The sequence below is a fragment of the Nelumbo nucifera genome, chromosome 1 (assembly GCF_055504915.1).
Source record: "Nelumbo nucifera cultivar China Antique chromosome 1, China Antique-T2T, whole genome shotgun sequence".
Taxonomy (NCBI): Eukaryota; Viridiplantae; Streptophyta; class Magnoliopsida; order Proteales; family Nelumbonaceae; genus Nelumbo; species Nelumbo nucifera.
In genome coordinates this window covers 214,494,019-214,519,463 of record NC_142649.1, presented here as the reverse complement: position 1 = coordinate 214,519,463, position 25,445 = coordinate 214,494,019, and the positions used below count along the sequence as shown (strand labels likewise).

The 25,445-nt window shown below is 40.4% G+C and overlaps 1 protein-coding gene across 6 annotated transcripts in view; it reads left to right on the top strand.

Moving 5' to 3' along the window:
- The window catches only part of LOC104604697 (serine/threonine-protein kinase BLUS1-like), a 69,881-nt gene that overhangs the window by 4,334 nt on the left and 40,102 nt on the right, over positions 1-25,445 (top strand). For all 6 annotated transcript variants that reach the window (XR_016081057.1, XR_016081056.1, XR_016081055.1 and 3 more), the window contains exons 5-12: positions 121-202; positions 315-383; positions 1,934-2,104; positions 2,188-2,253; positions 3,105-3,173; positions 3,265-3,336; positions 3,465-3,523; positions 3,621-3,899. Coding sequence is in view for 3 of the 6 variants with exons in the window: in XM_010269169.3 (XP_010267471.1) it covers positions 121-202; positions 315-383; positions 1,934-2,104; positions 2,188-2,253; positions 3,105-3,173; positions 3,265-3,336; positions 3,465-3,523; positions 3,621-3,899 (867 nt within the window). In the remaining 3 variants the exon portion in view is untranslated. The remainder of the gene's footprint in view (positions 1-120; positions 203-314; positions 384-1,933; positions 2,105-2,187; positions 2,254-3,104; positions 3,174-3,264; positions 3,337-3,464; positions 3,524-3,620; positions 3,900-25,445) is intronic.

The following is a 25,445-nucleotide window of genomic DNA, read 5'->3' as shown; positions in this document are numbered from 1 at the left end:
GCTTATTGTTTTTATACTACCAAAATTTTGCTTGTGTTTCCACCAAGCAAAAATCTTTACTTTTGAAGGTTTATTTTCTATTCTTCTAGAAATAATTATTATTGTATAAGCATTCTACAGAGCTGACATCTGGTCATTTGGGATTACGGCTCTGGAATTGGCTCATGGCCATGCTCCTTTTTCAAAATTCCCTCCATTGAAGGTAGAAACAGTCATTATTCAGATTTTGAATTACATATTACAATATTGTACTTGGGAAGCTTTCACATAAAGTACTTAAACATCTGACTAATTTTTCCTATTCTTTTGCCAAGGTTCTCCTCATGACCATCCAGAATGCCCCTCCTGGACTTGATTATGACCGAGATAAAAGGTTCTCAAAGGTATCAGTAGCCTTTTTGGCTGTTTAGGATTGATTGTCAAATGTATCCTTCACTTGCAAGTTTTTCATCTGTCCAATACTTGCCTCATCCATATGCATGGTAATGATGAGAATATAGGTCATGAAACTTAGTCTATTGTATGCTGTATAAGTTGGTTTACTTCGAGCATATGTTGTGCATGCACAGAATTCATTAATTAATTAAAAACAGAGAAAATTTCAATCATCACTTACCAAACAGAGGTGCGAAATGCAGCCTTAAATGCTTAATACATATTACAATTGTGCCCAGTACAAATTGTCTCTATTCACCCCTTGTTTAGCTAAAGAATCTTCCATCCCATTTGCTGATCTCCTTTCCCATTAAATCCTTGTATCCTTATTTGTTGTCAGCCACTTGAACCTTTGATAGCATCCCCATAAGTTCATATTACAGTGTTAGGCTCCTTCAACCACCCAACTACCAATGGCCATCATAGCTGATTGAGCCCACTCCAGATAGTTTGTTCCATCAAACTTAATGGTCATAATCTGGAAAGGGTTGCTGTCTGTCACGCTACCAGCCCCTACAAGTCCTTCCCTAATGGATTTGAACTCATTTCCAACATTCTTCATGCTGAACTAAGCATTTAAGCAAGGTATCACAGCCCGACTTCTTTCTGATAGAAAAGGATTTTCAAAAAAATATACAGCAGCCAAGCCGTACACAATTTACTGTCACTCAAAACTGGCTATTCCAACAAGGAAAAACCCTAGAGATAATTTGGAGAACACAAGAAAACTCCAACCACTACTTCCAGAAGCTTCTGTTGGTCCTCCTCTTGCTGTCGATCTCTAAAACAAACAGAAAGCCACCCAGAAAACATTTAGTGCCACCTTCAAACTGAGGTTTAACCACTAAACCCCAACTGAACAAGTATCTCTGATCCTTCCTGGTCATTGGGCAAAAACAGAATTCAGAAAACTGCTTGAACAGTGCACTGATCTCCACTGACCTCCAAGAATCAAGCGAAAAAGGTCTGAAACTCAAGCCCTAATAGAGTCTCATGTAGCCAGCTGGGTTAAGCATACATACCTAAACCTAAACCTGCTCTAATACCAACTTGAAAAGGTTGCTATAGCAGTCTTATGTTTAGTACAAAACCTATTCAGAAAAATAGAAAAGAAAGAGAAGGAGAAGAGAAGAAAAAAATGAAAGGAAGAGAGAGCAGAATAATTAGGTTCTGCTGCCCCCCATTGCTATTTATATATGATTCAATAAAAGAAGGTACAATGACAAAAATACCCCTGTTGACTATGACAGTTAAAAACCAAAACAGCAGCCTGAAACAATAAAAAGAAAGATGGGTTTCATATAACTGCATATAAAAAGCATACAAAGTACCAACTAAGGGTTCTTTGCTACATCTCTACATATCCCAACAGAATATTCTAGCATCTCTCCTCGCACACCATCCAAAGCAAAGCTTCCCTGATACACCTCCATATGACTTGTGCTTTCATTTGAGAACTGAATAATATTCTAATTAGAAGATTTCCTGTTGTGATCAGTCTTTCAAAGAAATGGTTGCCATGTGCTTGGTGAAAGATCAAAGAAAGAGACCTACAGCAGAGAAATTACTAAAACATTCTTTTTTCAAGCATGCAAAGCCTCCAGAACTTTCTGTGAAGATTGTATTGACTAACTTGCCTCCGCTTTGGGACCGTGTAAAAGCTCTTCAGGTTGGCCACCTAACCAGTGTGCTGCAATGGTCTTTCTTCTTGTATGGTTGGAGTTTTGGTATAATGACCTCGTGTTCTTGCAGCTTAAGGATGCAGCACAACTAGTTCTCAAAAGGATGCCTTCAGCAGAACAAGAAGCATTATCACAGGTTAGAAATACTTGGTCATAGTTATGGAAATGATTCTTTTGACATTTTGCTTTCTCTTATGTGTCAAACGATGTAAAATAGAAACTGAGCCTAACTTGTGTTTCCATTTGTATTAAATGGGAAACTTTGCTTTATTGGCATAAAAAAATAACTAATTGGGAGAAATTAGTTGTATTCTTTTATGATTATACATTCATGGTTCAATATCTTAGCAGTTTCTCCAAAATATCCCCAATATAGCCTACCTTCAAGGGTAATAGGTTTATGAACATTCAAGAAATCTCTATTTTTTATCATTAGCAATGATCAAGAAGATATTATTTATGAAATAAGAGATAGGTCTTATCCAACCAGTGGAGAAGGGTGACATACAACCTCTATAATACAAAAAGATTCCAGTCCTGGAATTCATCCTGATAATTCAGATTTATCATTTTTTGGCAATGCATCTCCAAAATTTCCTTGCTTTTGGTTACATATCACAACTTCCTTATTATCTTCCACCTTTGGTTTCCAATTGTTGACATCTCCATATATTGCAGATATGTGGGGAAGTTCCAGTGGAAAATTTACTGGCAGAGTACCTTCAATAGTGGGGCAGTTTTTGGCCTTCCCTTGTCCTTTTAGAATCTTTGACTTGTACCAAGTTACTCATTCTCTCGTTCTTCAGAAAACCATCTTAATCAACTCTGTGATAGTGTCACTCATTCTCTTGTTCTCTTGAATATACTCAATTTTAATTTTGTCATTCCTTTTTATATTTCCTAGTTTCATTATTTGACTGTTACATTTATGGGTGCTTCATCTTACAACCTTTTCTTGGGTGGTGTTCCATATGTTTTTTCTGTCAGAATGAGTACAAACGAGGTGTTAGTGCATGGAACTTTGATGTTGAGGATTTGAAGGCCCAAGCAGAACTGGTGTGTCATATTTTTGTCAAATGTAAAACTGTGAATAGGCATTGTTTTAATTAGAAAAATCTGGACTAGATTTCTCCTATCATTCTGGTAGGTTCAGGATGATGATGATATTCCAGGAATGAAGGAAGATGATGAAAGCATGAGGTTGTTTGTTGATGATAAGGTATCTTTGCTTCCTTACATTTTGAAACTATACTTGGAACTTCTACAATGAGCATTGGTTTTGTGATGGCTGTAATAGTTAGTTTTTATATCAAATAAGGTTATACTAAACTTGGTTATTATTGGCAGGATGCCTCTGCTTCTAGATGTTTGGGGAAACCAATTTCTACAAATGAGATTTATTGCAGGTATTCCTTTTCTAACCTAAATTTGTTTGTCCTAAATAACTATAATTCAGTTTTATGACAAATAAACCAATAACATTCCAACATACTTTTATTGCAGAGGAAGTACAACTAATGCTGAATTATCACAACCTCAATGCTTGAACACAAAAAGAGAAATTTCAGAAAGTAATTTGCTTGGATCTGATCATCCAACTAAAAAAGTGAATGAAATAGAGGAATTAAGAAGTGAATCAATAAAGTCAGTCCCTCAAAAGGACCTGCTGCATTCCCATTCTAAAAGTCAGACAGGCAAAAGTCGCCAAACACAGAGTGGACCACTAATGCCTGCTGTAGTGCTTAACCATTCTCCATCAGAATGGGGGTGTACCTCTGAAAGGTTTGTTGTGGATGCTGTTAATACGTCTTTCCTCTTTCTCCATGTTACAACTGTTTGAAGCATTGATATTGCAGAAAATCAAAAGAAAATAGAATTTTATGATTTTTTTTGAATTGCAAATTCCAATTTAACTTCATAATTGATCCTGGATTGATACAGAAGTTAAAAGAAGTTAAATCAGATATTAATTTTAAGGGTTAAAGACTTAAGCATGTCCTGAGGTTTCAGAAATTGACTTAAACATACCCTGAGGTTTTAAAATGGATTTAAACATACCTTGTGACTCTTTTACCCTTTATTTTCTTTCAAATTTTCAAAAAGAACCAAAGAGAAGACAATGCAAATAAATTAGGCCTTGGGTGCATTTGAGAACTGTTATGGAGTCACTTGGGCATGGTATATTAGCATCAAGTGCAAAACTTGACTCTCATTAACATATGGAAGTCCAAAACCAAACTATAGAAGATCGATCCAGATTGGCAAATAAATTATGGTGCTTGTTGAGTTAACCCTTCACAGAATTGAGAAAAGTAAATAAAGGGGGGATCTGAAATTTTGTGGGCAAAATCTTTTAGATTTGAACTTCAATGTAATGTATTTTCAGGAGCATGGATTGATGCCAGCTCAATGCAATGAGTTAAATTTGCTCTGCGTCCATCTGAATTCTCATTTAGCAATTGATGTAAATTTAGATTCGTCTTCTCATGATCATTTACTGGGAGAAGAATCTTAGAACCAGACTAAATGAAGAGAATATAAATGCCAACAGTAAGAGAATACAAAGCAGGGGGGGAACCCCTACAAGTTACCAAGGAGGAAGCTTGTTGCTATACAGATGCTCCAAATACACACCAAATTTAGCTAGGCCATCTGCAGTATGATTGTGTTCCCTAGGAATCCAAACTAAGTTAACATTCAAACCATCCAAAGAATCCCAAGCTTCAGTCAGATAGTGATACAGTCTTCAAGGGCCCCCTTTTTTGTCTCTTAACCATTTTATCGTATTTGCTGAATCACCTGCAATGATCAAATTCTGAATTCCCAAATTCTTTATTATCCTGATTCCGGTGAGAGCAGCCATCACTTCAGCCTATGTGGAGTCGGCCCAACCGATTGGACCACTAAAAGTCCAGCATATATTGCCCCTTTTGTCCCTTACTGTACCACCAATACCTGCAAGGCCTGGATTGCCTAAGGCACAACCGTCAAAATTAAGGGTTATCACACCTTCACTGATGGATACGGGATGCCTCAAGGGAGTTTGCTGGGGATGAGGCAGAAACAGAAAGGGGTGAATATCTCTGATTATATCATTGAGACATTTACTGAAAGTCCTTTATACAGAGCTGAATTCACCGACCAAAGGATGCAAAGATAGGTAATATCTGAGATTAACTCCTCCAAGGTTCTGCTTTTATTGTCAAAGATACGGATGTTTCTTTCTTCCCAAACGCTCCACATTGAATGAGGCACTGATTGCCAAAAGACTTTACTCCTTTTGCTAAGCCCTGTTCCTTGTCATTGATTCAAGTTGTCCATAATGTGTTTTGGAAAAGCCCAGCTGTACACTGCCATATTCAAGAAGTGGGACCATATCCTTTGAGTAAAGCTGCAATGAAGAAGAATGTGATCTGCAGATTCATCCTTGCTGAGACATAAAATACAAACATAAGGAGAAATGGAGCATCTTCCCAAAAGTTTTTTCTGTAGGAGATCACAAGTATTAACTTTCTTGAGACAGGCTACCCATACAAAGAAGCAAATTCTTGAGGGGATGTGGCTCCACCAAATTTTCTTGTAAGGAAAAGAGGGATGCTAATCTTTAGCAGTCAAAGCCCTGAACATAGACTTAGAAGAGAATTTGCCATTTGGGTGAAGGGTCCATATTCGGATGTCAGAATGAGAGGGGGATATATAGGCATCTTTGAGGGTTTGGATTAAGGCTATTAAATTAGAAATCTCCGAGTCCCTTGGGGGTCTTCTGAGGTGGAGGTTTAAAGAATTTTCGGCAGACTGGTTTGGGAGGCAAGCAGAAATAGAGGCTTCTTGGTGAGGTTAAACAGCCTAGGGAAAGAGGCTTCTAGGGTAGATTCCCCCCACCAAAGATCTTTCTAGAATTTAATTATAGAACCATTTCCCACCTTATACCTTATAAAAGGAAAGAAAGAAGTATGAATGAAACATATACCTTTCCAAGGATTGGTGGCCTTTATCCTGTTCAAATGGAGATTGCAATCCCACCCGTTTGTATTTCGTCCATATTTACTTGAGATGGCAGCAGTCCAAAGAGCATTAGGTTCTTTCGGAAATCTACAGAGCCATTTGCCTAGGAGAGAAGAAATTTTCTCTTTAAGCTATCCAATACCCAAACTGCCTTCCTCTTTTGGTCTGTATACTTGTTTCCAGCTGACTAAATGGTTTCTCTTTTCTCCACCACCTTCCCAAAGAAAATTCCTTTGAAGCTTCTCAATCTGATTTCTGACTTTGGTCGGAATCTGGAAGACAGAGAAAAAGTAGACCGGCAGATTTGATAAGGAGGCCTTTAAGAGAGTAAGCCTACCCCCTTTGGAGAGATAACACTTTCCAAGTCGATAGTTTCTTCTCGCATTTCTCCATCATAGGACTACAAAAGTTGAGGGATTTTAGATTCCCTCCAAGAGGCATCCTAAGGGAGGTAATGGGGAGATTCTCCACTTTGCACCCCAATAAAGATTTGAAATTTTCTAGATGTTCCTCTTCCACTGAGTTGATAGCCACAATACTATTGCAGAAATTAACTCTCAGACCAGTGAGAATCTCGAAATATTTGATTACAATTTTAGTGTTTGTGATGTTGGTTATGGAGGCATCCAAGAATAGGATTATGTTGTCGGCGAACTGTAAGTGAGAGATGTGAAGTTTATTCCTACCCACTTCAAAACCTTTCACCAAGTTGAGAAGAATTGACTTGTCAAAGAGATAATTAAATATATCCATCAACAAAGTGAAAAGTAATGGGGAAAGAGGGCAACCTTGTCTCAGACCCCTGCTAGCCTTGAAATAACCTTTCGTTTCACCATTTATCAATATTGAAAACCAAGGAGAGCCAATACAATCTTTAATCCACCTGATCCAGTTTCTCCCATAACCTCTTAGCCTTAAGCAATGAAGAATGCAGTCCCAATCCACTTTGTCGTATGCCTTCTCAAGATCAAATTTCACAAGGACCCCCCGGGATCCCAGAGGATTTTCTGTCATCCACACACTCATTTGCAATAAGAATGCTGTCCACAATTTGTCTTCCTTTTACAAAAGCAAACTGATTTGGGAAAATTAGATCTTCAAGGACTTCTTTAAGTCTGTTGGCTAGAACCTTCGCCAAAATTTTGTATATGCTCCCAACCAAACTTATAGGTCTAAAGTCTTTAACTTCCAAAACTCCCTCTTTCTTAGGGATGAGGCAGAGAAAGGTAGAGTTAAGGCCCTTGTTAACAATGGTAGATGAATGGAAGTCTCTGAAAAACTCTATGAGATCCGACTTTACAATTTCCCAACACTTTTGGAAGAAAAGAATAGGGAAGCCATCCAGCCCTGGAGCCCTATCTCCGTCCAATTAGCCTTCTTTCAAAGACATGGTCAGTCCTGAGTCTCCTGACCCGTTTAACTGGTTTTAAATGGGCCTTAAGTTAGTGGATTTCAAGGCTGTTGACAGATGTTGTACACAAATGTATAGTACCGCAAGGGTACTTTTGTAATTTCTTCATTTTTTATGTTGTACGACCATCCTAGTATAAATAATAACATACTACACACGCATGCAGCATTCTTTTGGGCTCTCAGTCCTCTCGCCTCTCTTCTCTTTCTCTTCTCTTGTTCAACATGGTATCAGAGCAAGTCGTTCAGGCTTGAAGGGTGATGTCGAGCAAATCTGATTTGTTCATCTTCCAAAGTCGAGCAGTCAGTCTCTTTATCTCCCAGCTGTATCCATCTGCTGTTCGACCTTAAGCGAGTAGAAGCCTGCCTGACTTTTCATCTTCTGGCGTAGAAAAAAGTTTTGGTTTATAGAGAGTTTTCTATTTGATGTTCAAAGAAGTCTGCCTGACTTTTCATCTTCCAGCGTAGAGAAAGTTCTGGTTTATAGAGAGGCTATCATCTGATGTTCAAGAAGGTATTATCTACTGTTCATCTGTGGTTCGGGTGCCCTGGTTATCGACTGAAGTTTTTTTTTTTATTTTTTTGTTACTTTGCACCCATTGATGGACTATTGATGCCCTAGTATTCGACTGAAGTGTTCCTTTTTGTGTTACTACTGTTCGGCTACCCTGTTGATGGACTGAAGTAGCTCTTTCTTTTACTTTGCTCTCATTGGCTGTTTAGCTGCCCTGAAGTTGGCACTATTCCAGGTGAAAGGAATGGTGGGATCCATCGTATGGACGCCAAAACTGTTGCGGAATGGGAGGGCGAATTTCAAAAAATTTCCTACCTTCTTTTCAATTGGGAATCACATTCCCTGATTTTAGAATCAAAATTCAAGGATCCTACTTGAACCAAACCAAACCAGATTTGAACCGAAAGACAAGTGAGGGATTATACCTGATCCAGAGAAGTAATATCTCCCAAAGTTGGTGTTCACGCCCAAAGAAGACACCAAGATCTGCTCCTGCTGAAGATGACACAGCAATTGTGGAACAGAACTAACAGAGTGCGTCCTACGCACTGAATCCTTCACAAGAATCCTCGGGAAACAATGAACACCGAACTGAATCAGCCTTTCAGCAAAGACTGATATCAAGAACTCTTTCTTGATCTTTCCCTCTCAGAGAAATCGAACTGGTGGTGGTAGGCGACGACTGATGGAGGAGAAAACTAGAGAAGAAAGTGGCGAACTGCTTTTCTCCTCTAGGGTTTCTGAGATCTAATCTTCAGAATGCAGGTGTGTTTTCTGCAAAATCCCTTGGGTTTGAATTCTTGTAATTCGAATTAGGGTTTTTTCTCCTCTAACTTAATGATTAAGAAAACCTCCTAATCATATCAGGAGTTGCCCTTATCCAAATCTGTATTTGGATTAGGACTCTTCTTAATCTTATCTGCAGATTAGATCAGCTTTTGGGCTTAACCTAATCTCAGATCCGCCCCCTTAAGTGTCTGATCAAATCAGCCCAGATCGAAATGGGCTTTAGGCCCAATATGAATCAAGTGCTCAATAGTTTTCCAAACTACTGCCCAGTTGGGCTTTTTTGTATGGCATGGGACCCAAGCATTGATCTACACACCAGCCACATGGGTTCGGCCCAGCCTTTGTTACAAGGCCTAGCCGAATTCACTAGAAAGCCCAGTGAACCCCTTGAGCCCATCACATGGACCCTATGAGCCCAACACTTACACTAAGTGGTCCCTGGGCCAAGCCATCTTATAAAAGCCCAGGGACTGTGGGCAGATGCAAGATTAGCCCATCAGGTATTATCCCAAATGGCCTTACACTTAACCTCTCAGCCCATAATGATCAAGCACTGCCCGACAAGAGAGGACCTCTCCCTCGACTGCAAGGAACAGTGCTGCACTCTCTACTTACATGGATCCCGTGAATTAAAACCATTTGCAAACATTTTGAAACCATATATATCTATATATCATATATATATATAAATTTTGCAAAAAAAATTCCAACGATTGAAATCAACTGCCGGCAGTTTGGTTTCCATCAGAGAGGGTGCATCCCCGATCATTACCCTTGTCCGACAAAGGGGCTGATCCCGTCACCATGATCACCCACTCAGATGAATTCTCAGACTGACCCAACATACCCAGGTTTTGACCCCCGCTAAGGATCTCATTGATTGGCATATCAAAGACATTCCGATCCGACACCTAGTGCAGTACCATAATCGGGTCTAGGGGTCAGGTGTAACTTTCCAGTTTTGCCCATCAATCTCCAAGGTCCAGGGCAACACTGGAAATCTAGTTCGGTTCAAGGGTTCAAGTAATCCTACATTGCGTGTGCGTTGGGTCTCACTCTGGCGGCTGAGACAAGCCACCCCAACAGTTGGCAGCACACCAGTGTCAGCCTTGGTAGGATAAATCTCCCCAGACTTATCCAACGGCTGTGAACATTTAAAACTAACACAAGTCTCATTAAGTGTCCAGTTTTAGGGTCTTACACAGAAGCATACCACACAACATGAATCAAACATGTGCTTTATTTATTTACATTAAATATCAAAAGTACATCAGAACTGATTGAAGCTAAGGGCATACAAAAACTGTCTAACACTAGGTCTGTCGATTAGTGGTGAACTTCACCTTGCTCCTTCCATTCTGTTGTGGGGTCGTATGATCTCTGTAAATCCGTAGGTCATACAGACCTGTTTATGTGCTGTAACAGCAGTGTTTGTCTTTTCGGATCCCTGTAAAACCGTAGGTCATACAAACCTGTTTACGTGCTACAACAACAGTGTTTGTTCTTGGATCCCTGTGAAACTGTAGGTCATAAGGACCTGTTTGTGTGCTGCAACAGCAGTCTTTCTAGTGGACTGAAGGTCAGGAAGTGCTTGGTGCCTTCTGTAACAACTCTGTGAGGCAGTGCTCCTTCTTTGGGTGCTGTTTTTTAAACCTGAAATCATGAGTGGTGAAGATTCAGCCACATCTGGAGTTTCTTCAATGCTGAATGGAATGAGTGGGGGTGGTGACCTATTCTTTCCTATGTCTGTTGTCCCTCTTGATGGTTTAAATTACCTAGAGTGGTCAAGAGGGATCAAATTATACATCACTGCAAGGGGGAAGATAGGCTATATTAATGGGAGAATTAAAGAACCACACTCTGGGAGTGCTGAATATGATAGATGGAATCAAGAGAATAGTATGGTTATGTCTTGGCTCTTAGTCTCCATGCAACCTCAAATAAGGAAGAATTTCATGTGGGCTGAAACTACAAATGAGATCTGGGAACAAGCAAATTCTACATATTCAGAATTGCGACACTATGCCAAGATCTATCAACTGTAGGCAGAATCGTCTACTTGTAGACAGGGGGAGAGGTGTTTATCAGTATATTACTCTGACTTGACTTCTGTCTGGAAGGAGTTGGACCATTACTAGAATGTGGATTGGAAGTGTGACGAGGATGCAAAATTGTACAAGAAACTTGTCTCCCAGCAAAGAGTGTTTGCCTTCTTACATGGTCTGAATCCTATGTATGAATCTATTAGTAGGGCTGTTCACGGGTCGGGTTGGGTCGGTTTATTGCGGTTTTTCCAACCGACCCAACCTGGTCGGGTTATCTGACATAGAAATTGAAACCGACCCAGTGTTAAGAAAAACCGACCTGGTCGGTTTGAGTCGGGTTGGGTCGATTTGGGTCGGTTTCGGTTCTAAGTTCATCCCTGTGATAAAATCTTGCTAATTTTAAAAACAGTCATAAATTGAACATCATTTCAGCCATCTCCTATGATAAAATTTAAAAAAGTTAATCACAAAAGTTGTTCATTAATCACTATTCACTAATCCAAAGTTTCTTGCAACCATTCAAAAACTAGGTGGCCTAATGTGCTTTGGAACTTCGTGTTTGAACTAGGAACTAAGTTGGTTCGGTTTGGGTCGGTTTCGGTTTTCACACAAAACCGAAACTGACTCGAATCATCGGTTTAGGAATTTGCACAACCCAAAACCGACCCGTGCTGATGAAAACCCGTTTGACTCGGGTTGCATTGGTCCGGGTTGGTCGGTTTGGTCGGGTTGGGCCTTCTTATGAACAACCCTATCTATCAGAGTCCATATTCTCAGTTCTAAGGATCTTCCATCAGTTCAGGAAGTTTATGCTCTTGTACAATCTGAAGAGAGCAGAAGGAATTTGATGAACAACCCTGGTGGGGATGCAGTTGTATTGGCAGCAAAAGGGGGTGTCTCTACTAGTGTGGGATCTTCTTCCAGGAAAGATCTCCAGAAAAAAATAGAAGATAAGGACAAATTGTGGTGCACTCATTGCCAGAAACCCCGACACACAAGAGATACCTATTGGGATCTTCATGGGAAACCAAAATGGGCTCAAGATCTGAATAAGAAGCAAGGTTCAGATGTGAATAAAAGGTCCGAATAACAAGGTACAAAGAATTACAACATGACCAACATGGCTACTCGGGAGAATCAGCCCTCCATCCCTACTGTGACTCAGACACATCTCTCTGGATCTGACCCAAGGGAGGATATTATGAATTCATTCCGTGACCATTTAGAGCTCTATGGTAGAGCAATTCGTCAGATGGATGCTCCTCCCTCAACCTCATTTGCATCTACGTCAGGTAACTCTGCCGCAGCTTTCCATGTTGCTTCTCACACCCTTGACTCTCCATGGGTCATTGATTATGGAGCGTCAAAACACATGACTGGTACGTCCTCTTACTTTCAAACCTATCACCTTCTTTCTAGAAGAGACAAAGCGAGACTAGCTAATGGATCATACACTTCCATAGCTGGTCAAGGAACCATCTCTTTTCCCCTTGGCCTTACCCTCTCTGATGTCCTACATGTTCCAAAATCACACCTTCTCATTGTGTGATTCAGGATCTGGCCTTGGGGAGGACAATTGGTAGGGGACGTATGGTTGATGGACTTTACATGCTGGAGAATAAGGCTGGTCTTTATGTTACAGAGTCTATGAGTCAGTCTTGTCAAACGTGTCAGTTAAGTAAACATTGTAGAACTCATTTTCTTCAAAAAAATAGTAAATCTGAATTTCCTTTTCACATTGTTCATTCTGATGTATGGGGCCCTGTTACTTTACCATCTGAGAGTGGTTACAAGTATTTTATTACCCTTATTGATGATTATTCTAGATATACTTGGGTATATCCTATGCGAACTAGGAAGGAAGTACCAAAAATTATCCAAGATTTTCAGCGGATGGTCTTCACTCAATTTCAGACTGAAATCTAAAATTTTCAATTAGACAATGCGAAAGAGTTTTTTCATAATGATCTCACGGAGTTCTTTGCTTCACGTGGTTCACTTCACTGTAGCTCTTGTGCCCGAACACCACAACAAAATGGTGTGGCTGAACGGAAGAACCGACATCTCCTTGTAGTGGCTCGGGGTTTACTACTCCATATGAATGTCCCCAGACGTTTTTGGCTTGAGGTTGTTCTTTGTTCTACCTACCTCATTAATCGTATGCCCTCTCGTTGGTTAAGAGTACAAAGCCCCACATTAGCTTCTCTTTCCTAAGGCCCCCCTTTTTCCCATTCCTCCTCGTGTCTTTAGTTGTTGGTGCTTTGTCCAAAATCTGTCTCCCACTCATGGGAAATTGGATTCTCGTGCTATTCCTTGCATATTCCTTGGATTCTCTTTCCTAAGGCCCCCCTTCTTCCCATTCCTCCTCGTGTCTTTAGTTGTTGGTGCTTTGTCCAAAATCTGTCTCCCACTCATGGGAAATTGGATTATCGTGCTATTCCTTGCATATTCCTTGGTTACTCCTTCACTCAAAAGGGATATCGTTGTTTTGATCTTGTTTCTCGGAAATTCTATGTCTCCGTGGATGTTTCTTTCTTTGAGGATGAGCCATTCTTTCATGTTTCTCCTCAGGGGGAGTGTAAGCATGAGGAGAAACTGGTTCAACTCCCTTCTCTTCCTGATCCTCCACCTTTTCGTGTCTTCTTTTGTCGTCGCAAAGGCCAACCAAATTCAAGAGTTGTGGAGAATCTAGAAGTTGTACCTCCAGTGCCATCAAACTCCTCGGGGGAGGATCATACCCACTCAGGTAACTTGACTCCCAATGATGTCCCTGATTCTATTGAAATTGATACCTCTGCTGCTAATGACCTTGACCTTCCTATGTTTCACAGGAAATGTGTTAGATTGTGCACCACTAAACATCCCATTTCCAACTTTGTTTCCTATGAGAACATTTCACCCTCATTTCGTGCTTTTCTTACCTCTATTGATAGTGTCCCTATCCCCAAGAATGTGGCAGAAGCTCTTTCAGTACTTGAATGGACAGATGCCATGAAGGAAGAAATTAATGCCCTTCATAAAAATGGCACATGGGAACTTGTAGATCTTCCTAAGGGAAAGGATCCGGTTGGATGTAAATGGGTGTTCACTGTCAAGCATAGGGCTGATGGAACGGTGGAGAGGTATAAAGCTTGCTTAGTGGCAAAGGGGTTTACTCAAGTGTACGGAGTTGATTATGCAGAAACTTTTGCCCCTGTTGCCAAGATGAACTCCATTAGAGTTCTATTCTCTCTTGCTGCTAATCTGGATTGGGATCTACATCAGCTTGACATCAAGAATGCATTCTTGAATGGTGATCTTGAAGAGGAAGTTTACATGATTCAACCCCCTGGTTTCCTGGCTCAAGGCAATGAACAGAAAGTGTGCAAGTTGAAGAAGTCTTTATACGGGCTGAAACAATCACCAAGAGCTTGGTTCAACAAATTCCATGTTGCGGTTCAGCAGAAAGGATACAAGCAATGTCAATCAAATCACACACTGTTTGTGAAAAGAGAAGGTAAAATGGCTACTTTAATAATATACGTGGATGACATAATTGTTACTGGTGACTGGAAGGATGAAATCCAGAGGTTGAAGGGTTTCCTTGTCACTCAGTTTGAAGTGAAGGATCTAGGACCTTCCAGATACTTCCTTGGAATTGAAGTTGCCTGATTAAAAATGGGTATCTTCATTTCCCAAAGGAAATATGTCCTAGATTTCCTTCAGGACATTGGAAAGATGGGAGTGAAGCCAGTTGACTCTCCCATTGACCCCAACCATAAATTAGGTGACAGCCAAGGTGAACCTCTCAAGGATGTGAAACAGTTTCAAAGGCTTGTAGGGAGATTGTTATATCTTTCTATGACTCGCCCAGACATTGCTTATGCTGTTGGTGTCCTCAGTCAGTTCATGCATGCACCTAGGTCCACTCATCTTGAAGCGGCAGAAAGAATCCTCCGATATCTAAAAAAGTTTCCTGGTGCTGTCTTATTATTTCAAAGGCACATTTGAAAGTTTAAGTTTATACAGATGCAGATTGGGCTGGATCTCAAAGTGACAGAAAGTCTACTAGTGGCTACTGCACCTTTATAGGAGGGAACCTTGTTACATGGAGGAGTAAAAAGCAAAATGTTGTGGCTAGATCCAGTGCTGAAGCTGAATATCATGCAATGTCTCACGGAGTAGCTGAAAGTATGTGGATAAAGAATCTGTTGAGTGAGTTGGGTTTCCTAGTGGACAAGCCTATGATTCTATTCTGTGATAACAAAGCAGCTATAAACATTGCTACTGACCCAGTGCTACATGATAGAACAGAGCACATCGAAGTTGACAAGCATTTTATCAGAGAGAAAGTCATCACAGGCGAAGTATGTACTCCCTATGTTAGTTTTGAGAACCAACTTGTAGACATCTTTACAAAAGGGCTACACCATTCTAGACATCATGATCTTTGTGACAAGTTGGGCATGATTGATATCTATGCCCCAACTTGAGGGGGAGTGTTGACAGATGTTGTTGTACTAATTCCATGTTATCTGTTAGATTAAGAAGACAAGAAAGAGAGGAGAGACCTGTGAACAGTTTGAGAGACACTGAGTGTATGGGCACCTACACAATGAATTTTATTGGAAAATTCTTTTCTAAGTGCAATTACCAAACTACCCTTACTTCCCAATTGTACTAGATTTTTTACAGCACCTAGGGAAAGCCTTGTTCACCAGCTTCAGCCTTCCAAACCAAACTACCAACAGCCTTTGGAGGAGCAAAGTAAGTTCCAGTGATAGAGATCATACAGAAAACATCAAAACTTATAGGAGGAAAAAGTTCCCAGAGATTCCAATGCTTTGGTTCTTATTTGGCACAATTATGGCTCAGATTCTAACTGGGAGCTATAATAAATTCTGGGTGTTTTGAGTTAGTAATCAAGTTTAAGATATAGGAATATGTTAGGTGAGTGTTTTACAGCAAGGATATTTTGGTGATATAGTTGTAAGAAGCCACTATTTTCAGTTTAAATTAGTACTCCTAAGCCAACTGAGAGTAGGATTCCTAATTAGAAACAACCAGCTGCTATTTTAGGTTGTAAATATGGGTGTATTGGTTGTTTCCAGGACAGTGAAAAAAATATAGAAGTTTATTTCTTTTTGTGGATGTGTGATGCTTCCAAGGTTTGGGTGTGAGGTCTAAACCTTCTTGGAGTGATTCCTAGATCTCTTTCTTTTTAAAGTGCTTTTCTGTTCTGCATCACCCAGTCCACTAACATAAGTGAATACTTTGTTCACTGTTGTTAGTGTTATTATTTTATCTTTGCTGTTAGTGTTCTGTGTCAGCCTAGGATGCTGTCAGCTTGTTCTTTTCTTCTTTTAATTAGTTTATTATTAGGGTGTGCCGCCAGGGGTATAAATGTAATCTCCCATTTATTATTATGTTATATCATTATAAATAACAAGCTGGGCGCCGCCAGCAACACTTTTTGACTCCCAAACTATTTTCTCTCTCTCTCCTCTTCTCCCCTCCCCTCTCTTTTCTTTCTTTTCTCTCTTTCCAAGAAAGAAAATATGGTATCAGAGCAAGGTTCTAGGCGATGGGAGTCCTTTGTTCTCTTCAGAATCACATTAATCCACCCAGTTTTCTGATTTCTTGGATAGCGAAGGCAAGAAACCCTAATCGGACTGTGTAGAACAACCTGTTCCTGTTTCTTCTGGGTTCTTCCTTGGTCGTAGCACCAAGGTAACCCTAGTAAGAGACAACTGATACTGTGAAGACCCTGTTCTCTCTTTGGCCATGCTGTGAAGGCTTTTTTCTTTGGATTTGCACCTTTGAACAGGTGCTGTATAGGGGTGTGTGATTGTTCCTGGACTGTTTAGTTGCTGCTGTGCATTTCAGTGGTGTTTGGTTTTATGTTTAGTGCCTGGACTGAGACTGTGAAAGGTACTAGTTCAGTGGGGATTGGTCGTGTGCATCTGTAGATCAGTTTCTTGGCTTGTAGTTTGTGTTGCTCTCAATGGCAAATGATGACTCTGTCTCATCCGGGGTTACATCAACCCATGGATCAACTGGTATGGGAGATGAAAACATGATGTTTCATATGCTAATTACCCCTTTAAATGGCTAAATGGCCTGAACTACCTGGAGTGGGCTAGGGGTGTAAAACTGTATGTAATAGAACAGCAAGGGGAAAAGCTGGTTACGTAAATGGAAGGGTGAAATAACCCAAGAATGGGACTGCTGAATATGATAGGTGGAACCAATAGAACAATATGGTGATGTCTTGGCTTCTCGCATCTATGGAATCTGATGTGAAGAAGAACTTTATGTGGGCAGGTACTGCTAATGAAATATGGGAACATGCTAAAACCACTTATTCTAAGCAAAGACATTATGCCAAGATTTACCAATTACAAGCTGAATCCTCAACCTGTAAGCAGGGGAACCGTAGTTTGTCAGCTTATTACTCAACCCTTACTTCAGTATGGAAGGAGTTGGACCACTATTAGGCTATAGAATGGAAACATGATGATGATGTTAAGGCCTATAAGATGCTACTTTCTCAGCAACAGGTTTCTGCCTTCTTGTTGGGGCTAAACCCCGTATATGAACCTCTTAGAGTCCAGATTTTAGGTAGTAAAGAGTTGCCTTCAGTTCAAAAGGTGTATGCCCTAGTCCAATCTAAGGAAAGTAGGAGAAGTGTGATGGTTACAACTGAGGGAGAGCAACAGGTGGCGTTGGCTACAATGGGTGGTAACGATATGGAAAAGAAAAGTGACTCCAAGAAGGTTGATGATAAGGAAAAGTTGTTTTGTACCCATTGTTGGCGTTTTAGACATACACGTGACACATGTTGGGAGATCCATGGGAGGCCAAAGTGGGCTGTGAAGAATCAAGAACAGGGTAAAGTGTAGGGTTAGAACAAGCCAAATACAACACATAATGCAGCAAATGTGGCAACCCAAGATACTCAGACTACTAGTACTACTTGGGACCACTTCACTAGTTCTGACCCCAAGGAAGATATCATAAATTCCTTTTGAAATCACTTGGAGTCATATGGTAGGGCTTTGCGACGGATGAACAGTTCAGTTACTGGTACTCCTACTTTATTTGCGTCTACATCATGTAATGTGGCCTCTGCCTTCCATGTCACCATTACCACTGATTCCCCTTGGATCATTGACTCAAGGGCTTTTAACCACATGACCGGTAAGCCAAATCTTTTTTAGATTTAGCCTTTTGTCAGGAAGGGATAAAGTGAGGCTTGCAGATGGATTATTTTCCTCTATTGCAGGCTAGGGATCAATATCCCTTCCTCATGGCCTTAACCTGAATAATGTGTTACATGTTCCTCAACTGCCTATCAATTTGCTTTCCATTAGTAGTATCGCAAGATCTTTAAACTGTAATGTAAACTTTTTTCCTAGTTCATGTGTTTTTTAGGATCTAACTTCTAGGAAGACGATTGGTAGAGAAAGCTTAGTGGATGGTCTCTACATTCTTGACAACAAGGCTGGTCTCTCGGTGTCATCCTCAGAGTCATATACTCAATCAAATAAGAGTTAGTTTTTTTGTGGCATAGTCGATTGGGTCATGTTTCATTTGAAATAGTGAAGTCTTTGTTTTCTTTTTTATTTAAGTCATGTTCAGTGACAGATTTCTAGTGTCAAACTTGTCAGTTGAGTAAACAATGTAGAACAACATTTCATTCAAGTAATTAAAGATCAAGTTTTCTTTTCCTTATTGTGTACTCTGATGTATGAGGGCCTACTACCTCTAAGGGCGGGTATAAGTACTTTATCGCATTGATTGATGATTTCTCCCGCTATACATGGGTATTTCCCATGTGTAGCAGAGACGAAGTTTCAAAGATTATGAAAGACTTCCAGAGGATGGTGTTTACACAGTTTCATGTTGAAATCTAGATCATTCAATCCGATAATGCAAAGGAATATTTCCATGGTGAGCTCAATGAGTTCTTTGCCTCTCATGGATCTATTCACAGGAGCTTATGTGCACGAACACCACAACAAAATGGTGTTGCAAAAAGAAAGAACAGACACCTCCTTGAGGTAGCATGAGGGATGATGTTACACATGAATGTACCAAAAAAATTTTGGATGGATGCTATACTTGCAGCTGCTTATGTCATCAATCGCATGCCCTCTAGAGTGTTGAACTACATGGCCCCTCATCAATTGTTGTTCCCCCAGTCTCCTTTATTTTCCATTCCCATGAGAGAGTTTGGTTGTCGTGCTTTTGTCCATGATTTGTCTCCGTCTTGTAGTAAGTTAGACCCTCGGTCTATTCCATGTATCTTTCTGGGGTATCCTTCATCTCAAAAGGGTTACCGGTGCTTTGAATTTGCCTCTATGGATGTTTCCTTCTTTGAGTTTGAATTATTCTTCCCTGCTTCTCCTCAGGGGGAGAGTAGCGTGGAAGAGGAGAAGCAGGTCCGGGTCCGTCAAGTCTCTCTTCTATTCCGAACCTTGCTCCCTTTCATGTTTTCCAACGTAAATGCCGTAGAGATCAACAATGTGACAAAGATGTGGAGCCACCAAACATTGAGCAATCGACACCTTCATACTCCTAGGAGGTAAGTCCAAATGAATTGGGCCCTAGTGCACATGTTGATACCCCTACACCCATTTTGGTTGTGGATGACCTTGATATTCCTATTGCTCAAAGAAAGGGAGTCAGGTCATGCATCCGTCAAGTCTCTCTTCCTTCTATTCCGAACCTTGCTCCCTTTCATGTTTTCCAACGTAAATGCCGTAGAGATCAACAATGTGACAAAGATGTGGAGCCACCAAACATTGAGCAATCGACACCTTCATACTCCTAGGAGGTAAGTCCAAATGAATTGGGCCCTAGTGCACATGTTGATACCCCTACACCCATTTTGGTTGTGGATGACCTTGATATTCCTATTGCTCAAAGAAAGGGAGTCAGGTCATGCATCCGTCAAGTCTCTCTTCCTTCTATTCCGAACCTTGCTCCCTTTCATGTTTTCCAACGTAAATGCCGTAGAGATCAACAATGTGACAAAGATGTGGAGCCACCAAACATTGAGCAATCGACACCTTCATACTCCTAGGAGGTAAGTCCAAATGAATTGGGCCCTAGTGCACATGTTGATACCCCTACACCCATTTTGGTTGTGGATGACCTTGATATTCCTATTGCTCAAAGAAAGGGAGTCAGGTCATGCACTACTAAATACCCCATTACCCAATTTGTTTCCTATGATCACATTTCCCCCTCGTATCGATCCTTCCTATCTGTAGTTGATTGCATCATTGTACTTATAAATGTTGCAGAGGCCTTAAAATACCCTGAATGGATAGATGCTATGAAAGAGGAGATTAATGCCCTCCATAAAAATCAGACTTGGGAGTTGGTGGATCTTCCAAGGGGGAAAGACCCAATGGGGTGAGTTGTCAACTAGTATTGTAAATCTAGGGTTTGTATGAGAAAGGAAGAAAGAAAGAGAGAAAGGAGAAGAGAAGAATGTGTCGAATGGCGTGTTCTTGTTACTGTTCACACCCTCAAAAAGCATTTTATATTTTGAAACAAGAAATTACAAAGAGGTCCCTACTTGGGCACCCAAATACAACAACAATACAAAGAGAAGGTAAAGACTAAAAAGACCCTTGCCTAAACTTTCTCAGCACTCCCCTCAAGTTGAGCATATATGTCAATCATGCCCAGCTTGGCAATGTTCTTAGCAAACTTTGGGTGGTGAACACCTTTAGTGAGGCAGTCGGCTAGTTGGTCTTCCAATCTTACAAAAGGAAGGCAAATCTCTCCACTACCAATTTTTTCTCTAATAAAGTGTATGCCCACCTCAATATTCTTTGTACAATCATGTTGAACAGGGTTGTGGGCAATGTTTATGGCTGCTTGATTGTCACAATACAATCTCATTGGGATATCCGCTTGGATGCCCATCTCAGCCAATAAGGTCTTCAACCAGAGTAGTTTAAAAACTCTATGAGCCATTGCCCTATATTCTACCTCAGCACCAGAACGAGCAACCACAAATTGTTTCTTATTTCTCCATGAAACCACATTGCCTCAAACTAATGTACAATAACTAGATGTTGATCTTCTATCATCAATGGACCCTGCCCAATCTGCATCTGTGTATGCCTCAATCTTTAGATGGTTGTGGTTGGAATACAACATCCCTTTACCAGGGCATCCCTTCAAATAGGATAAAATTTTATTAACTGCTTGCATATGAGAGGTCCTAGGTTCATGCATATATTGGCTAACCACTCCAACACCATAGGATATGTCAGATCTAGTCAAATAGAGATACAGAAGACGACCCACCAATCTCTGATATACCCCTCTGTTTGGAAGAACTTCTCCTTTAGTAGCACTCAACTTGTGGTTGTGATCAATTGGAGTTTCTACAGGTTTACACCCTAATTTCCCAATTTCATGAAGCAAGTCAAGTACATATTTCCTTTGTGACAGAAAAATTTCCTTATTAGATCTTGCGACTTCAATGCCAAGAAACTATCGGAGATCACCAAGGTCTTTAATCTCAAATTCAGAAGCAAGGAAGGACTTTAATTGGGAGATACCTGTCATATCGTCACCTATCACAACAATGTCATCAACATATACTATCAACATTGTTACTCTTTCATCAACTCTTCTAATGAATAAAGTGTGGTCTGCCTGAGATTGAGAAAACCCAATCTTTAAGATAGCATTTCTGAACTTGTCAAACCAAGCTCTAGGAGATTGCTTGAGCCCATACAAGGACTTCTTTAAGCGACAAACTTTTCCGTCACTGTTAGGAAAGCTCACCCCAGGTGGTAAGTCCATATACACTTCTTCTTGTAAGTCCCCATTGAGGAAGGCATTATTCACATCCATTTGATATAAAAACCAAGAGTAATGGGTAGCAAGAGAAATGATCACATGAATAGAGTTCATTTTAGCAACTGGAGCAAATGTTTCCAGATAATCAATGCCATAAGTTTGTGTATCCTTTGGCTACAAGTCGAGCTTTGTACCTTTCAATTGAGCCATCTACCTTGTGCTTAACAGTGTAGACTCACTTACACCCAATAGGAGTCTTTTCCTTAGGACAAGGAACAACCTCCCAAGTCTGGTTCTTTATCAGGGCCTCCATCTCTTGGTTCATAGCTTCCTTCTAGTGAGGGGATTGCATTGCCTCTATAACACTGCGAGGGATGGAAACAGAAGAGATGGTAGAAATATAGGCACAATAGGAAGGTGAGAGAAAATCATAAGACGCATAGTTAGTAATAGGATATTTGCTACATGCCCTCTTCCCTTTTCGAATGGCAATAGGAAAAATAATAGAATTATTAGGAGGTTCAAGATTACCTGAGTCTGGGAGATCATATTGTGATGGGCATCATTACAGGGAAGAGAGGGAGGAGGAGGAACAAAAGAGACAGGGACAGGAAGGCAAAAAGAGTCCGATCTTCACTTGCATTCTCCCCCTGAAGAGAAGGATGGGATGATTGGAAAAAGGAGGAAGACTCCAAAAAGGTAACATGCTTGGAGACATATCTCATGCCAGAGAGAGCATCAAAGCATCTATAGCCTTTCTAGATAGGAGAGTAACCAAGGAAGACACATTTAACTTACTTAGGATCAAACTTATGCCGGGAAGGACTCGTATCATGAACAAAACAAACACAACCAAAGATTTTAAGGGGGAGATTGAAAAGACGTTCATCAGGAAAGAGAAGTTGATGAGGAGACTGAAGATTAAGGGTCCTTGAAGGAAGTCTGTTGATGAGATACACCGATGTCTCAATAGCATCACCCTAGAAATGGGTGGGAACATGAGTCTGAAACAGTAAACCTCGAGCAACTTCAACCACATGCTTATTCTTCCTTTCAGCTACCCCATTTTGTTGTGGAGTATGACTATATGAACTCTAGTGAATAATGCCCCGATCTTCAAGAAATCTATGCAAATGATGTTTAAAGTAATCCTTGGCATTGTCAAATCTTATTATCTTAACTCTTTTCTCAAACTGTGTCTTTACCATATTCATGAAGTTTTGAACCACCATAGGAATTTCATCTCGACTTTTCATTAAGTAGAGCCATGTATACCGACTGTAGTCATCAATGAAGAGGATGAAGTATTTATACCCACCCATGCAAGGGATAGCATATGGGACCCAAACATCAGTATGAATCAAATGAAAAGCAACATTACTTCTTTTACTACTTGCAAAATATGTGGTTCTACACTGTTTTGATAGATGACAAACTTTACATTCAAAGTTCAACTTTGACACCGAGTCAAATAAGTTTGGAAACAAAAGTTTTACAGAATTGAAAGACATATGGCCAAGACGACAATGCCATAATTTCAAAAGACTCATTTTCTCATTTGAACAAGACTCAGTCTGGCTTGATAATCCATGCTCTGAAGGTCCATCAAAGAGGTACTCCATCAGCTTCATGCCCACTTCCAATCATCTTCCTTGTGCTTAGGTTTTGAAAAATACAATGGGTAGGAAAAAAGGTCACTGAGCAATTATGGGATTTTGTAAGAGAACTAACAGACAACAAACTTTTATGTAATTGGGGCACATGAAGAACCGATTCAAGAGAAAGATTATGAGTGAGTTTGACTTCACCTTTGACCCGAAATAGGGGTCTGAGATCCATCAGCAATAGTAATCTTGCCCTTCCATGGGGTTAACTTATATGAGGTAAAATGTGAAGGCATACCAGTCATATGGGCACTGTCCTCGGAGTCTACAATCCAAGGACTAAAAGATGTGGAACAAGCAAGTGTAGTACCTGTCTTGGCATATGAACTAGATGGATTACTAAGTCCATAACCATATGAGGAGGATGTACCACCCTTTTCCAACTACAACAGTAAATTCCTAAGTTTGTCCATGAGTCATGAACATTAGAAGGTTGAACATCATTACCAACTGTAGCCAAGTGAGCATTTCCCTTCCTCCCGGTTTTGTACTTTTCTGGTTTTAAGTGAGGATTGGGCTTCCAACACTTTTCCTTAGTATGTCTTGGCTTCTTGCAATAATCACAAACCACATCCTCAGCCTTCTCAATAACATGGTGCTTACTAGTATTTTTCTTGGATCGAGATGACATAAAGGCAGAGTGATCAATCATAGGAGGTTGCATCATGGCTGTCCTTCTACTCTCTTCCCCTTGTACAAGGGAGTACGCGGAAGCAAGAGTGACATTGCTGGCACTAAGAATATGTTGCCTAGTAAAATCAAACTCTAGATTCAAGCCAACCAAGAAATCAAAGACTATTCTCCTCTATATACTTTCGATATTGCTCACCATCTTCAGGGTCCTTCCATACAAGAGTCTTCAGTTGATCCATTTCTTCCTAGATAGACTGTAGAGAAGAGAAATGCATAGTCACAGATCTCTCCCCCTGACGCATACTGCAAGCTTCCCTCTGAAGCTGGTATACTCTAGCAGTATTGTTAACTTGGGAATAAGTGGCAACAACTCTATCCCAAATATCATTGGCCATTGGAAGAAACATGTAGTTTCGGGCAATATGAGGTTGCATTGAGCAAATCAACCATGACATTACAAGGGAGTTATCCTGTTCCCACTTTGCATATTTTGGATCTTCCAGATTTGGCTTCACCTCCTTTCTGTGATGAATCCTGGTTTACCTCTCGCAGTGATTGTAAGTTTAGCAGATTGGGACCACTCCAAAAAGATGGTTCCATCAAGTTTAACAGTGGTTATCATACCATTGGAAATGTTCGCACTTCCCGGGAACACACTAGAAACCATTTGTACATCCTTAGATGATTCCATAATCTATCAAAACACTTTCGCGTCAACCAAAAGGTGCCCCAAATATTTAACCACAGCTAAGGACCCAAGAAACTAGACCACCACACGGTTAAGAAGCAAAAAAGGGCCAAAAAACTAAGTTGGCGCCAAAATAGAGGGAGAAGAAAATCTCCCAAAAATTGTCTAGGGCTTAGAAAAATACGGGACCACTTTCCATTGCTCCCAAGGTAAAAAACGACCTGAATGGTTTAGGTTTTGCAGTAGGAAAACTGATTAAACAAAGTGTATAAGGCTCGACATCAGATCTGGATTTTTTGCGATTTTCTGCTTGAAAAATCTATTAAAAATCATAGAAGCTTCGAACGAAGACAAGAGCCATACCAAAGATCTAAAATCAGGGTGAATCAAACCATATATGATTCATGTATTGCTGCCGACACACCTGTACAGACTGCTGACGTCATCTGGCAGCGGTCTGACGTCAGCAGTTCATCTCATGCAAGAGAGTCAGCAAGAAAGGTACTCCCAAGTGCCTTAACCTTGCTTTGATACCAAGTTGTCAACTAGTATTGTAAATCTAGGGTTTGTATGAGAAAGGAAGAAAGAAAGAGAGAAAGGAGAAGAGAGGAATGCGTCGAATGGTGTGTTCTTGTTACTGTTCACACCCTCAAAAAGCATTTTATATTTTGAAACAAGAAATTACAAAGAGGTCCCTACTTGGGCACCCAAATACAAAAAGAGTACAAAGAGAAGAGGTGAAGACTAAAAACATCCTTGCCTAAACTTTCT